Genomic DNA, 14,167 nt, shown 5'->3' with positions numbered 1-14,167 from the left:
TTGAGTAGCTGGGATTATAGGTGTGTGCCAACACACTGGGCTTCTGCTATCACTTTATTTTTTTTTTTTTTTAAGAGAGAGTGAGAGAGAGAGAGAGAGAATTTTTAATATTTATCTTTTAGTTCTTGGCGGACACAACATCTTTGTTGGTATGTGGTGCTGAGGATCGAACCGGGGTCGCACGCATGCCAGGTGAGCGCGCCACCGCTTGAGCCACATCCCCAGCCCCTCTGCTATCACTTTAAAACTCTCTTATTAAATACTAGAGGAAAACAGGGCACATACTTCAAGAGGATGGTGCAACCAATGATTTCCTAAATAGGACTCCAATAGTTTGGGAAATAAAAGCAAGAAGGGACAAACGGGATTACAACAAATAAAATATCTTCTGCACAACAAAGAAAACAGTCAATAGAATGAAGAGACAATCTACCAAATGGGAGAAACTCTTTGTCAGCTATTCATCTGACAAAAGATTAACATCTACAATATGTAAAGAATTAAAAAAAAACTTAAAAAAAACAAGCAATTCAATTAAAACATGGGCACATAATCTGACCAGAACTTCTCAAAGGAAGAAATAAATGGCCCACAAGAAATGCTTAAAAATATTTAGCCATCTATGCACATGAAAATGACATTAACATTCTATCTCAACCCAGTCAGAATGGCTAATAAAACCAATAAAAAACCAAATGATGGTGAGGATGTCGAGAAAAAGGAATCCTCAGACACTGTTGGTAGGAATGGAAATTAGTAAACCTAATATGAAAAACAGTATGCAGGTTCCTCAAAAAACTAAAAATAGAATTACCATAGGATCCAGTTATCTCTTTCCTAGTTATAGATCCAAAGGGAATGAAGTCAGCATACAAAACAGATACCCTTGTTTATTTTGGTAGTACTCACAATACTCAAGATATGAAATCAGTCTAGATGCCCTCAAACAGATGGATAAAGAAAATATGGTACACACACACACACACACACACACACACACACACACACATACACACACATACACATGTGCGCGCACTCACAAAATAGAGTACTATTCAATGATAAAGACGAATGAAATCTTTTCATTTGCAGAAAAACTGATAGAACCAGAGGTAATCATATGAGTTAAGTGAAATTAGCCAGACAAAAATAAGTATAACATGTTTTGTTTCATATGTTGAAACTTAAAAGAAAAACAAAACAATGACTTAAAAAAGAGAAGATAGAGTATTAGTGTATTAGGGAAGGGGAAAGGGAACAGGAGGAGTGGAGTAAGAGGAGAGAACAAGTAAGGGTGAATACAATCATCAAAGCACAATATATGCATGTATGGAATGATATAGTAAAACCAATTAATTTATACCATTAATATGACTGAATAATAATAATAATAATAATAATAATAATAATAATAATAATAATAAAGAACTCATAGTAGGAACAGAAAGATATAGCACATGAACTTAATTGTGTATGTGGAACATAAATAAGTTGAAGTAGGGAATAGAATCACCTTTATTAGTGGTTTGCAGGGGGCTGATAATGTGAAGTTGTTGGTCAAAAGATAAAAAGTTTCAGTAAACAGGAGCAATAAGTTTTTGAGATCTAAAGGATGACAAGGTGACAATAGATAATAATATTGTATTAAGTAGTCAAAATTTCCAACAATGTTCTTACCACAAAAAATGTTATATGAAGTATATGAAGTGATGGATATGTTAATTAGCTTGAATTAACCATTTCAGAGTGTGTGTGTGTGTGTGTGTGTGTGTGTGTGTGTAGAAACATCACACTGGATCTCATAACTATGTACAATTATTATTTGCTAATTAAAATATTTTTAAAAGAAAAAGTCTCCTATTAGTGCTCAAAGGAAATTAAAAAATACTCATCTCCAAAAGACAATGATCATTCACAAAATTCAAGAAAATTTTCATTTACCTGAATAGTTTGGGAGTTTATATGTACTATAGAAAAACTTGTAAGTAGTTAAGATTGCAAATAATTCAAACCTAACCAAAAAACATGTCTTGTTTTCACCCTTAATATTTATTAATGTTTTCAAAATATCCTTCTTAAAAAAATTCCTCTATTCACTTCCTTAGTTATATAATATGTAAAGTTCTACTCTTTAATGATTGAGGATCTTCTAATAGTACTTGAATGAAGGTAAGATTGTGACATTTGGGGTAAGAAAATTTAGCTGCCTCAGGGAAGTTTTAAAGTAGATTAACTTTGTTATATTTCTTAGTTTTCTAAGAAAACTAAAGTATTTCAGACAAAGATCATGATTTTCAAGTGACTTTTTACATTGATAAATACTTTTAGGGTTTTACAAAGAGGTCAAAAAGATACTCCGCTTTCTTTGGACTGATTTTACATGAACAATGTCTAAACTATCAAATTTAAATAATAGTTGAAGGTACAACAAATGATCATTTTATTTTAAGGCAAATTAAATATTACATCATAAAATATGTCATGTGGTTTAAAATAAATATTTATAATTTAATTTACCTATTATATAATAACCATTGATTTCCTAAAAGCAAATTTCCTAAGAAAAAAGGAAAGACTATAAAAAAATAACCATTTAATAAAAATAGAGTGGGAGTTCAAGCTTTGTTTAGAAAATAGCATACTATATCTTCTTTCTCTATCAATGCCATAGAAGCCACACAGTTTTGTTGTAAAATTATTCACTTACACATAGATAAAGTATTCCTATTAGATTTCAGCAGAATACGAAAACTGGCCTGAATTAGTTAGTGAGAGTTATATATACAGAATGCTTTTAAAGATTCACTATTCTATTATTTTTATGAAAAAAGAGTAACTCCAAATTAACTGAGTACAAAAGGTTGCCAAGCAGATATTCAACTGAGATTTCTTTAATGAATAAGTAATACTTGTTAGTAAATGTGGTATCTGGAATCTTAATGAAAATCCATAGAAGTCTGATGGCTCTTAACAATAGTTAACAGCAACTAAATGATGTAGTCTTCTGAAATCTTACTCATCTTACTAGTGATCTGTTAACAGATGACACATGGCTAGGCCAGAGTGCTAATGGATATGCAGCATTTTTTTTTTTCATCAGGAAATCAGGATACAGTTTCATATTACACAACATACCTTTTACATGTTCTTTACTGTTTTTTGTGTTTTTTTGGAAGCCCAACAGGGAAAAGAGAAATTGACTCTTTCTTTTAAGGCAGCCCTGCAGTAGTTTTTCTTCATTTTGGTCATGAAACAGAAATAGAGGCATGACCTATACTCTTCACATTCACTCTGGTCTTATCATGAGAAAATACTGTTTACATTCAAGATGTGTCTACATTTGTCACATTTATTTTGAAATAAGGATAATCCAATACTTTTCTATTGATTGATACTATTCTCAGACTTTTGATTTTTTAAAGCTCAATTTGCTTAAGAAGGGTGTGGTCAATTCGGCATTTCCATCTCATCAGCTTTGTCAATTTTATACTTTGCCCCCAAAATAATTTTTCTCATTGTAACAACCCCAGGCTGGAGATTTACCAAGAGAAAGAAAGAAAAAGGTTTAGACTTTAAATTTTCTGTCACAGGGTTCAGTTTTCAGTCTCAGAATTATAGAACAGTTTCATCATGTGCATTTATAATTTCTAAGTATATAGAAAATTGTGATTCTAGTTAAAATTACTGTCTTTACTCAGGTTAACTACTACTCTACTAAAATGCTGTATTTAACCCTATCAAAAAGCTTTTTTTGTATTTATGCTAATGAGATGGAAATAACATTCTAACCAGAGATAACCTTTCTGACTTGGCTTGATTCTACAAAAATTACTTCATGTGTATTCCATTCCTCCTTTGGAAAATCAAAAAAGCAAAGCCTTTATAAATAATATTAACTCCTTGTCAAAAAGCTGTCCCTTTAAAGAAAGAAAAAATTTCTACATGTTCTTAAATTAGCATTCAGTATATAAAGAGACACAGAAAATAGAGTTAGGAAAGGAGCAAATTGAAAACAGCATTAACTTAATTTTCTCCTCTTTGGTTAGTTTCCGTCTGCTCTTACATATCATTTGAGTAAGGCTAAAATTGGAAATCTGACTTTTGAAATATTCTTCCCTAATGGACTGTTAAAAAAAAAAAAAAAAGGAACCAAAGATGATTACTCTTGCAGGACGAACTAATTTAGCATTTATACAGAAATGCTAGAAAAAACAAAGACAATAAGAGTATTTCATATAGTAAGCAGGCTTTTTAAAGTACAAGTACAGATTTTATAATTAGCTTATTTAATAATTCATCATAAAGAAATTCTGACATTGAAATAATAGCCCTTTGGTGGACATGCTGGCAATATTTGAAATTTTAGCAAGAGTGGTGCAAGAAGAAGCATAATAGTTTTTTTTGTGTGTGTGTATATGCTTATCAAATTTGCCTTTGTTTCAGTGTGCCCAAAGACTACTCTGATTCAGCTTTTTTTGCAGGAGAAGCCAAAAAGTAATTAAGAATTATGAATAAATAGTCCCAGTAAGCCTATAACTAGCCCTGAAAATTATCAACATGTATTTATTGGTAAAGAGAGAATTTTCAAAGATGACCAATTCCTTATGGCATATATTTTACTAAAGCACTGTTCAAACACGACTGCTACATTTAATCGTAAACTTTATTATATCACATAAAAGTAACACAAAGTTCTCAAAGCATTCTGCTAGAAATCTATTTACTAAGCTGAATTCAGCCCCCCTAAATGATCATAAACTCATAACTATTTGACTTTCTTCCTGGAAATTGTCCCTCATTCAGTAAATACATTAATATTCCTTTACACACTAAGAAACTCCCCAAAGACCTCTAAAAAGTATGAAATATCACCCAAATCCAAGAAAAACATCACCAAATACATACTTATTTCTTATAGTTTGATAACAACTAAAGAAAAAATGTAAACCATCTTTTCCTATACTTACCCAGCAGTTTTGCGATGATATATAGGGCTTGTCCCCAAAGAAACAGTTTTCCATCACGGCCACAGTTGCTAGGAAATCGCTTTTGACTACCAGGATTTCTTTTTTCACATTCTACAAAGTCAGCTGGCACATAATAGTACTTTGGAACTACAGGACATCCTACAGTTTAAAAATAAGGGTATTAAAATGTAACAAAGTAATGCCCTTCCCCAAATGTCCTTTAAGAGTCTGTAATGACTAGAAAGCAAGGAAAGAGAAAGACTGTCCAGGAGACAGACCTGATAAGCTACAGAAATGGGATATTCTCATTCCTTTCAGATTTTACCAGGTAAAAACACGCAAAAAAGCTTGTTGACTCTAAGTCAACAGCATACTATTATGCTTTAGCCAAAGTTGTGTAGACACTTCCTTTAACAACATTTAATTTTAACACCTTTATATGAATCAAATAAACAGTATGCAAATTTTTAGAGCCATAGAGGAAGCTATTTTTAATAGGATTAGTCTGTGGAAGCTTCACAAATGAGATACTGTGTAATCTTAAATGAAGAATTATAACCCTGAGCCACTGCTTAGGGCAAAGAAATCCCTATTTAAATATTAAGCCCATTATCTACCATTCAGTATCACTGAAGAGGAAAAAAAATCCATCTTTTCTTGTGACCAACCCATTTAAAAATATTCCTTGCAGAAATTAAAATTATTATTTAAAGAGTAGGGTCTTTGTAGAGTGCTACAGAAAACTTTTTGCAACATGAACCTGCAGTAACTTTTTCTAATAAAATTACACATATTTCCCCAAAATAGTGTTTCCTTCTTCAATCACTATTGATCAATCACTATTGATATATGTGTCTAAAACCAGGAAAAAAAAATTCTATGATATATAGAGAGTAAACATCATCCTGGGCATGATGAAGCCTAAAGTGGAGTATATTCAACAATCACCTCAATGCATTAATGATCTGCTACTGAAGATCTGATTCAATAGATTTCAAATATTACATTCATTACATAATTCCTCATGTTCATCCAATAATCCTCACAAAGTGATTATTCATAGCATAAAGACAAAAATAACTTTTTTGTAAAAATTAGTATTTATCATTCAACATTTAGCAATAAATCTTCTATAATTTTAAAAATCACAAGCATTTTAAAGGGTGTGGATAGAAAATGAAGCATTTATTCTGAGATATTTGAGGAAAAACTCCAAAGACTAATCATAGACTCTTTGTGGGATAGGAATGAGGACCAGTACTGTAAATGACATTTTATTCATCTTTATGAATAACCTAAATTAATCTTTATCAGGTCCATAAGACCACATACTTTTTTTTTTTTACCAGTACACCATAATTTTTAGCTTATGTATAAATGTTTTCAAAACTGTTCTCAGATGAGAATATATTCTTATTCTATTTATACTTCCAAATCCCAAAGATATCTAGACCTTTATGTTTGAAATTCCTTGGAGAATTAGTTTTCCAATAATACAGAAAAGTCAATTATGTTCTTTAACGGTCCCTGGTGGTGTTTGATTGAAATCAATATATTCCCACTCATAAGATTGGGCATTTTGACCATTTCTAACATATTAAATATATCAGTGAAAAATGACATTTAAACATATAAAATACATTCAAAGCACAATGCTAAAGGCCCTAGAAGCAACTACAAAGAGGACAGAATGTTCCTGGTAACCCTAGTGCCTTTAGAGAAGAGCAGAGCATCTCCAGGGAGCCTTCTGGGTCTGGAGTGGGAGCAGCACTCACCAATCATACAATTTTTGGTGACATAGATAAAAATAAGTCACTTAATACTACACAGAGTAAAGGAATTACATAATTTAGTAACAGATGAAAAAGATCTGTCCACATTCACACTACCTTGGCATTAGTATTGCCACGACTATCTAAATTCTTCTGCATTCCTGTATTGACCAATGAATTCCTTATGTAAAAACACATGTATTATAATAAATTAATACACTATTCTCTATGATTTCATATAAAGCTCAATTCATTTTTTCAATTTAATATATATTATTGTATTTTATAAAAGACTCACTTATACATTTCAAAGGAACACTAAGGAAATGATAATAGGAAGAATTCTTGAAAAAACAACTATACCTTCTGTGGTCTGATGAAGCACTGGAGTTAAAAGATCCTGATATTCCTTGACTTGTTTGGGATTGCCTCTAAAAACTCCTAAAATGTAAAATATAAAATATAATAGCAGGTTTACTGAATAAGTATCATAAAAATTTTACCTTAGAAAACTTACTGGTCCTTTTAAAATTATTGTGATAATTTTTTATGTAAATGATAAAAATATAATTTAAAAAGTAATGCAAATTGCATGATTTTTTTCAAAGAAATTTAGAAAGTCATATTAGCACTTAGAAGTGAAAACTAAATTTTAATTAAAATTTCTCTCTGATTAAGCATAAATGTTATATATCATGATTATAGTATTCATGTTTTATATTAATCAAAAACCTTTCTTTGTAAATACAAATAATATATTAATATCATTTTAAAATCAAAGTAGTTTTTAAAAATTTTTTATACAACTTTATTTATACTTATTTATTTTTTAGTTTTAGTTGGACACAATACTTTTATTTATTTGTATGTAGTTTTAAAAATTATGTATATGATTTAACATTCACTCAGAAAGCAGAAGAGTAGTACATAAAAATTCAGAGCAGTTAACATCACCCAAGTACAGTCTATTTGCTAGATGAAAGGAGTCATATTTCATTTCTGCTCTTCTTTAAACCACTTATATCCTATAGCTTACATTTCAGGAAAAAGCTCACTTACCATCAATCATCATATAAAGGAAAAATATGGGAAATTCACATTCAATGTCATCAAATAGCTAAAACAGAAAATAAAAGATTAAAAATTTCAACAACAAACTGTAACAACTGTATTTAGGCTAAAAAGGTAAAATATTAATTTATAGTAATAACTTAAAGTTGGATTGATTTTTATAATAGTCAATTATTTTTAAAAAATTTATCAGGACTCTTATTATTGAAAACCTCATTTATTCAATCCATCAAACAGCAATCATCCAATAAATATTTACCAAGTATTTACTAAAAAGCTAATACCTGGCACCAAATAGATCAAGAAATATGAAGACACAAAAGAGATACAACTTCCCCAAGAAGTTTACAACCTACTGGGAAGGCTAGCACACAAATAAACAGCTATAGTACAGTACAAAATGTCTCTGCATGATACGTTAGGAAAGCAGTGAATGAATTATGTTAGTCTCCCTGAGGGTCAGGGAAGGGTTTATAGGACAAGAGATGATGGGCTTCATTGGAGAGATGAGCTAAAGGAAGTCCACACAGAGGAAGCAAAAATATAAACCATAGATACATAGAAACACAAAGTATGGGTAGAAAAAGCTGGTAATTCTTTGATCCTAAGATAAGCAAGGAAAAAGTAATAGTAAAAACAGAACCACAATGTGTTGCCTAGGCCAGTCAAACAAAGAAGAGCCTCACAGCTCATGCTCAGAGACTGTGACTGTGACCTGGAACAGGGAACCAATGATGACTTATCAATACATTTACTTGCTAAATTGGGCAACTGGCAGTACTAAATAGAGATACAGGGTAAGAAAAAAGGAAAGCAGGTAGGAGGCTGCTAGAGCAATACAAAGAGAAAAGATTAGCCTAAACCAAGGCACTTCAACTTCAGGGCTACTGACATTTGGGTCAAATAGCTCTCCATTGTAGGGGTTGTCCTGTGCAAAGCAGGAATTTTAAAATAACAAAGGTCTCCTGAGGGACACAATTTCCCCAGGTTATAAATCAGTAGCTTATATCAAGAAGTAATAGAGAAATAGGAACATAATATTAAGATTTTTAAGAAAGCCAAATCAGCCAGCTTTTGTGACTGACAAAGGGCATCTAAGTAGAGATGTTCAAAAGACAGCTGCTTTAAATTGGACATGGTAGTGCATCCCTATAATCCCAGTGACTCAGGAGGCTAAGGCAGGAGGATTGCAAGTTCAAGGCCAGTCTTGGCAATTTAGCAAGACCCTAAATAACTTAGTGAGATCCTGCCCTGTTTCAAAATGGAAGATTAAAAAGGGCTGGGATGTGGCCCAGCACCAAAACAAACAAACAAACAAACAAAATGATAGTTGCATAAATGAGAAAAGAAATTGGGATGAAGAAGTATGAGATAAAGAGCATTATTGATAAGGTGTGACAGCATGAGTAGAATGAAAAGCAAATAGGACTGAGGATGGACCACAAAAGAGCAATGTTTAAGAGGACAGAAAAAGAGAAATCTGCAAAGGAGATTAAAGAGAACAGTGAGAGAAGGAAGTAGAAAACTAGAAAAACAGAGTTACAACAAATAGAGAAGCAGCTTCCAAGAAGAAAGACTCATTTAAAGTATGCAAATTCTAAGGAGAGGTTTAATGAAATAAGGTCAGAAAAGCAATCCCTTATGATGTAGTGACCAAAAGTGACTGACATCAATATAGCTACTGAGGAGTGTTAGGGAGAAAAGACAGATTATACAGGCCCAAAGAAAGTGGGAAGCAAACAAGGTCTGTACACCACTTTTACACCATGATATTCAGAAGTGTTGCTCCAAAGAGAAAGAGGATGAAAGGCAGATATAAATATAGGTTGAGGGAGGCTTTTGGCTTTTTTTTTTTAATGATAAACATCAATGGGTTTATGTTGAGGAAAAGAAATTGATTGAATTTGGGGAAACAGAACAGAGGGAAGGTGTAGAAGTGGGAAAGATGAGTGTAAGAAAGGAGAAATGTTCATCAGTCATTAAGAAAAGAAAACTTTCAGTTAGAGAACTAAGAAAATAAATGAGAACAAGATGAAATGTATATATGTGTAGTGAGCTGAGAGAGCACCTTTTATGAGACAGGAGAGAGAGAGACAAGTATGATGAAGAGATTCACTGGAGAAGGCCACACCAAAATGAAAGACTCTCAGTAGAAAATAAGAAATCAAAGGCTGGAAACTTGAGTACAAATGGAAAAAGGACAGAAAAGCCTCCAAGAAGAGGTCCTGGCAGGGTCACACAGTACAATTGACAAGAAGAGGTGAAAACAGTGATAAGGACTGATCAACAAGGATATCCTGAATTAGAGGAGGTATTTATCCACATAGTGCTCCTAGCTTTCCTTGGTGGTGCTCAGCAGTAAGTACATAAGTAGAGAAGGCCTGCTAGACTGATCCAAAGTTCAAAGTATGCAAGGTGGTAGTTGCAGATGGTTCAATTCAAATGTAAGTGAGGTAAATCAGTTCAGGAAATGAATTAAATAGAAATAAAACATTTGAAGGCATTTAAATGATAAACTGATTAATTTAACAAATTTTGACACTACAAAATTTCAACAGCTATAAAAATTCAATACCATACACAATAAATGGTTCCTCAAGCTCTCAAATGATACATTGACTATGAAATTTAACACATTCATGAATAATTTGTCAATTTGTCCTGCAAAACTAAGTTTATATTGAAATTTAAGAGTAGTATGTTAATTGCCAAACAATTACAAAGTCTAATATTGTTGAGACATACCCCATATTACAAATCCATTTCATGGGTCTTCAGTGGGTGAGTCAAAGTGATAAGCATGCTTTAAAAAGTAATTTTCAGGGCTGGGTTTGTAGCTCAGTGGAAGAGCACTTGTAAAGTATGTGTGAGGAACTAGGTTCCATTCTTAGCACCACATATAAATAAATAAAATAAAGGTCCATTGACAACTAAAAAATATTAAAAGAAAAAAAAAAGAGGGGCTGGGGTTGTGGCTCAGCAGCAGAGTGCTCACCTAGGTGTCACCTGTGAGACCTTGGGTTCAATCCTCAGCACCACATAAAAGTAAATTAATAAAAAATAGGTATTGTGTCCAACTACAACAAAAAAATAAAATATTAGGAAAAAAGAGTAATTTTCAATGTACCCAGTAAAGCAAAGTCTTCAGCAATGTGAGGGGATGCTTACTTTTTTGGAGTATTAAGAATATTCTATATGGCTTAAAAGCAGCTAGTACAAAACTATACATAGTGGTTTGAAATAAATAATATTTTAAAACTAATATTCAGAGAAGTATATTGTAATGAGAAGTGTCTAAATGAAACAAAAGTGACAGAGGGAGTAATATCAGTTTGAATAACAGCATTTATTTAATAGACTACAAGCTAGATCACAAATAGAAACTTTATATTATATAAGACAAACAGGCAAAGGACTGAAAATGCAAGAGAAAATTGTTTGACCAGTGCATCAACATGGCCCACTATGAGCAAACAGACCTCTCAGAATAAGAGCTAATATTTATTGAGCACTTGCCATGTGTCAAGCACTGTTCTAAACATTTTAAACGATTTAATTCTTTAAAAAAAAAAAAAACTCATGAGGGGCTGGGATTGTGGCTCCGCGGTAGAGCGCTCACCTCTACGGGTACGACCTGGGTTCGATCCTCAGCACCACATAAAAATAATAAAAAAAAAGCATTGTGTTGTGTCCATCTACACCAAAAATAAATATTAAAAAAACCTCATGATATAGCTAGTATTATTATTTTACCAATGAATAATATTAAACATAGAGTTCAATTAACTTATCCAAAACCACATAGCTATTAAAGAGCTGGAACTTTAACCCAAGGAGTCAGCCTCTGGAATTTGTGATTTTGACCATTTTCATGTACTAATGCACAATATTTTTTGATACCTTAATTTCAGCTGGTTTGTAGTAGCGTCTGTTTGGATCCTCCAGTGAGGTTCTATATCCATCTCTCAAGAAACGTTTAAAACCATATTTTCCTTTTAATTTTCTAACTACTTTATCAAGTGTCTGGTTAAACAGAACTTCATCATCCAGGGCAAATGCAGGATAACTGATGCAGGGAAGCAGGGCAGCATCTGTGTTCTGGGGTCAATAAGAAAAACAAATTGTGTCTACAGTGATATGATCACCAAAGCCTAAGGAGAATCATGGATATGAAAAGTCAAATAGATTATCCAACCAACAGTGAGCTTGCTCAGAAGAGCAGGCAAGTATTTCTATGGCATGCTGCAGTGGACCTTACAGAAGAGTTAAAACTTTGTTCATTAATAAAGAGAATTGTCAAAGTGTAACATGAGCTCAAACATTAAAATATTAATTAGAGCAATATGTAAAAATTTAATACCAATAGCCATCACAATTTAGTTTGCCATAGCAATTTGCTTATAATATTGAAAAAGATGAAACAAGTTAAAGGTCCATCAATTAGCAGCAAATAAAATTTATATTCTAAGAGAAATTAAAATTTATATTATAGAAATGTATTTCTACATTTAGGATAACAATGACTGTGACCAATACTGTTCTATTTTGTAAAGTAAAAGTATTATACATGTGCATAAAAATATATGGAAACATGTATATGATACCACCTAAGAGTATATTCGAGTGGCAGAATAAATGGATATTATATTATTCAATAGCAAATAATGCTTATTTGTGAATTTTGATTTCTTTTACTATAATCTTACATTACATATATGTAAGTTATTTTTAAATAATTATATTATTATGTTTGGGATTTTTAAAGAATCACAAATAATATCTAGAAAAATGTACAATTTGGTATAATAAGCTTACAAAAGTTCATCAGACAAAGAAATAGAGTAAATAAAATGGGAGAAAAGAAACAAGAACATTTATTCAAAAGAAGTATCACTGGGTGCAGTGGCCTATGCCTGTAATCCCAGCCATTCAGGAGGCTAAGGCAGGAGAATCTCAAGTTCAAAGCCTGCCACAGCAATGGCAAGGCACTAATAAGCAACTCAGTGAGACCTTGTCTCAAAATACAAAAAGAAGTGGGGTGTACAAAAACACACACACACACACACACACACACACACACAAAAGAAGTGGGGTGGCTCAGTGGTTGAGTGGCCCTGAGTTCAATCCATGGTAGGCCCCTCCTAAAAAAATATATTGAAATATATTTTTCTAATATTCCATGACAAAAAATAATTCATTTTGGCCTAATGTTGCTAACTCCACCAAAAGAAAAATAATGTCTTTTTTTTTTAAATATTGCCTTACAAAAGATCCAAAGGACACAGAAACTTTGTTCACAACTATTTTCTTCCTAAGTCAGCTTTCCAAAGGCCAGAGGAGTGAGGAGCAATATTAATTATGTTTTCTTATGGACAACCTCTAACATTTTAAGAGTACTTTCTTGGAAAAGAAGTTAAAATGACATAAAAATCATAAATGACAGTTCATTTTAATTTATGCTAAAAATATCTCACATGAGATCTTGATTCTCTGGGTAACAGTGAGCACAAAGTTTGCCTGTTGCGGTTGTGAGCATCAAGATCCACGAAAATAACTGACCAAGAACAGCCCTAGAAAGAGAAAAAGAAAAAAATTTCAAGAACTTATCAAACATTTGGCATTGTTACTGTGGGAAATTTCACAAAAAAATATTAACACTGACTGTCTAAGTATGGGATTACTAAAGATCTTACGATTTTTTTAAATACTTTCCGTATTTCTCAAATTTCTTGCAGTAAATATATTAAACAATCATAAAATATATTTACAGTTGAAATTTTTTGCCTTTTTTATAAATCAGAATGTACTGATTACAAGATAGTCAATTAATAACATTTACTTTAATGAAAATACAAGTAGTTAAGCTAATATGACAAGGAATAAAACTAGAAATAATTTTAATTCATAAAATCTGAGCTTTGTACATTCCTTATAAGGAATGTTAATTATATGATCAAACTAAATAAATTTATATAAAATCAAGAATTGTGGATATAAAAACATCTGATTAAAGTATGAAGATAGCAGAATTTCCAATAATAATACTGAAAATAACAGTAGCTATTATTTAAATATGTTAGCATAATGCTTTATGTTTCACATGGCTTATGTCACTAAATAGCCTCATATAGATATTATTATCCCCATTTTACTGAAAAGGACACTAAGCCTTAGTTCAATAGAGCAAGGGTATATAATCAAGTCTGGCATAGAAGCCCATGCCTTAATCACTTAGTTTTACAATTTCCCACACTAAAAAAAAAAAAAAAAAGCAAAAACCAAAACAACTATCTTTCAAGTAAGAACAACAACAACAAAACTTGAATTAAATGATAGGTATACTATAAAATGTCAACT

At 31.8% G+C, this 14,167-nt stretch overlaps 1 protein-coding gene across 5 annotated transcripts in view; it reads right to left on the bottom strand.

The window, feature by feature from the left end:
• Nucleotides 1–14,167, bottom strand: part of Phkb (phosphorylase kinase regulatory subunit beta) — a 221,059-nt gene that overhangs the window by 94,808 nt on the left and 112,084 nt on the right. For all 5 annotated transcript variants that reach the window (XM_005318148.5, XM_005318149.4, XM_021721160.3 and 2 more), the window contains 5 exons: nt 13,285–13,380; nt 11,711–11,908; nt 7,799–7,856; nt 7,103–7,180; nt 4,968–5,126 (listed from right to left, as the gene is read on the bottom strand). In XM_005318148.5, coding sequence (XP_005318205.2) covers nt 4,968–5,126; nt 7,103–7,180; nt 7,799–7,856; nt 11,711–11,908; nt 13,285–13,380 — 589 coding nt within the window. The remainder of the gene's footprint in view (nt 1–4,967; nt 5,127–7,102; nt 7,181–7,798; nt 7,857–11,710; nt 11,909–13,284; nt 13,381–14,167) is intronic.

This window comes from Ictidomys tridecemlineatus, chromosome 15 (assembly GCF_052094955.1).
Source record: "Ictidomys tridecemlineatus isolate mIctTri1 chromosome 15, mIctTri1.hap1, whole genome shotgun sequence".
Taxonomy (NCBI): domain Eukaryota; kingdom Metazoa; phylum Chordata; class Mammalia; order Rodentia; family Sciuridae; genus Ictidomys; species Ictidomys tridecemlineatus.
This window is presented reverse-complemented; position numbering and strand designations above follow the sequence as displayed.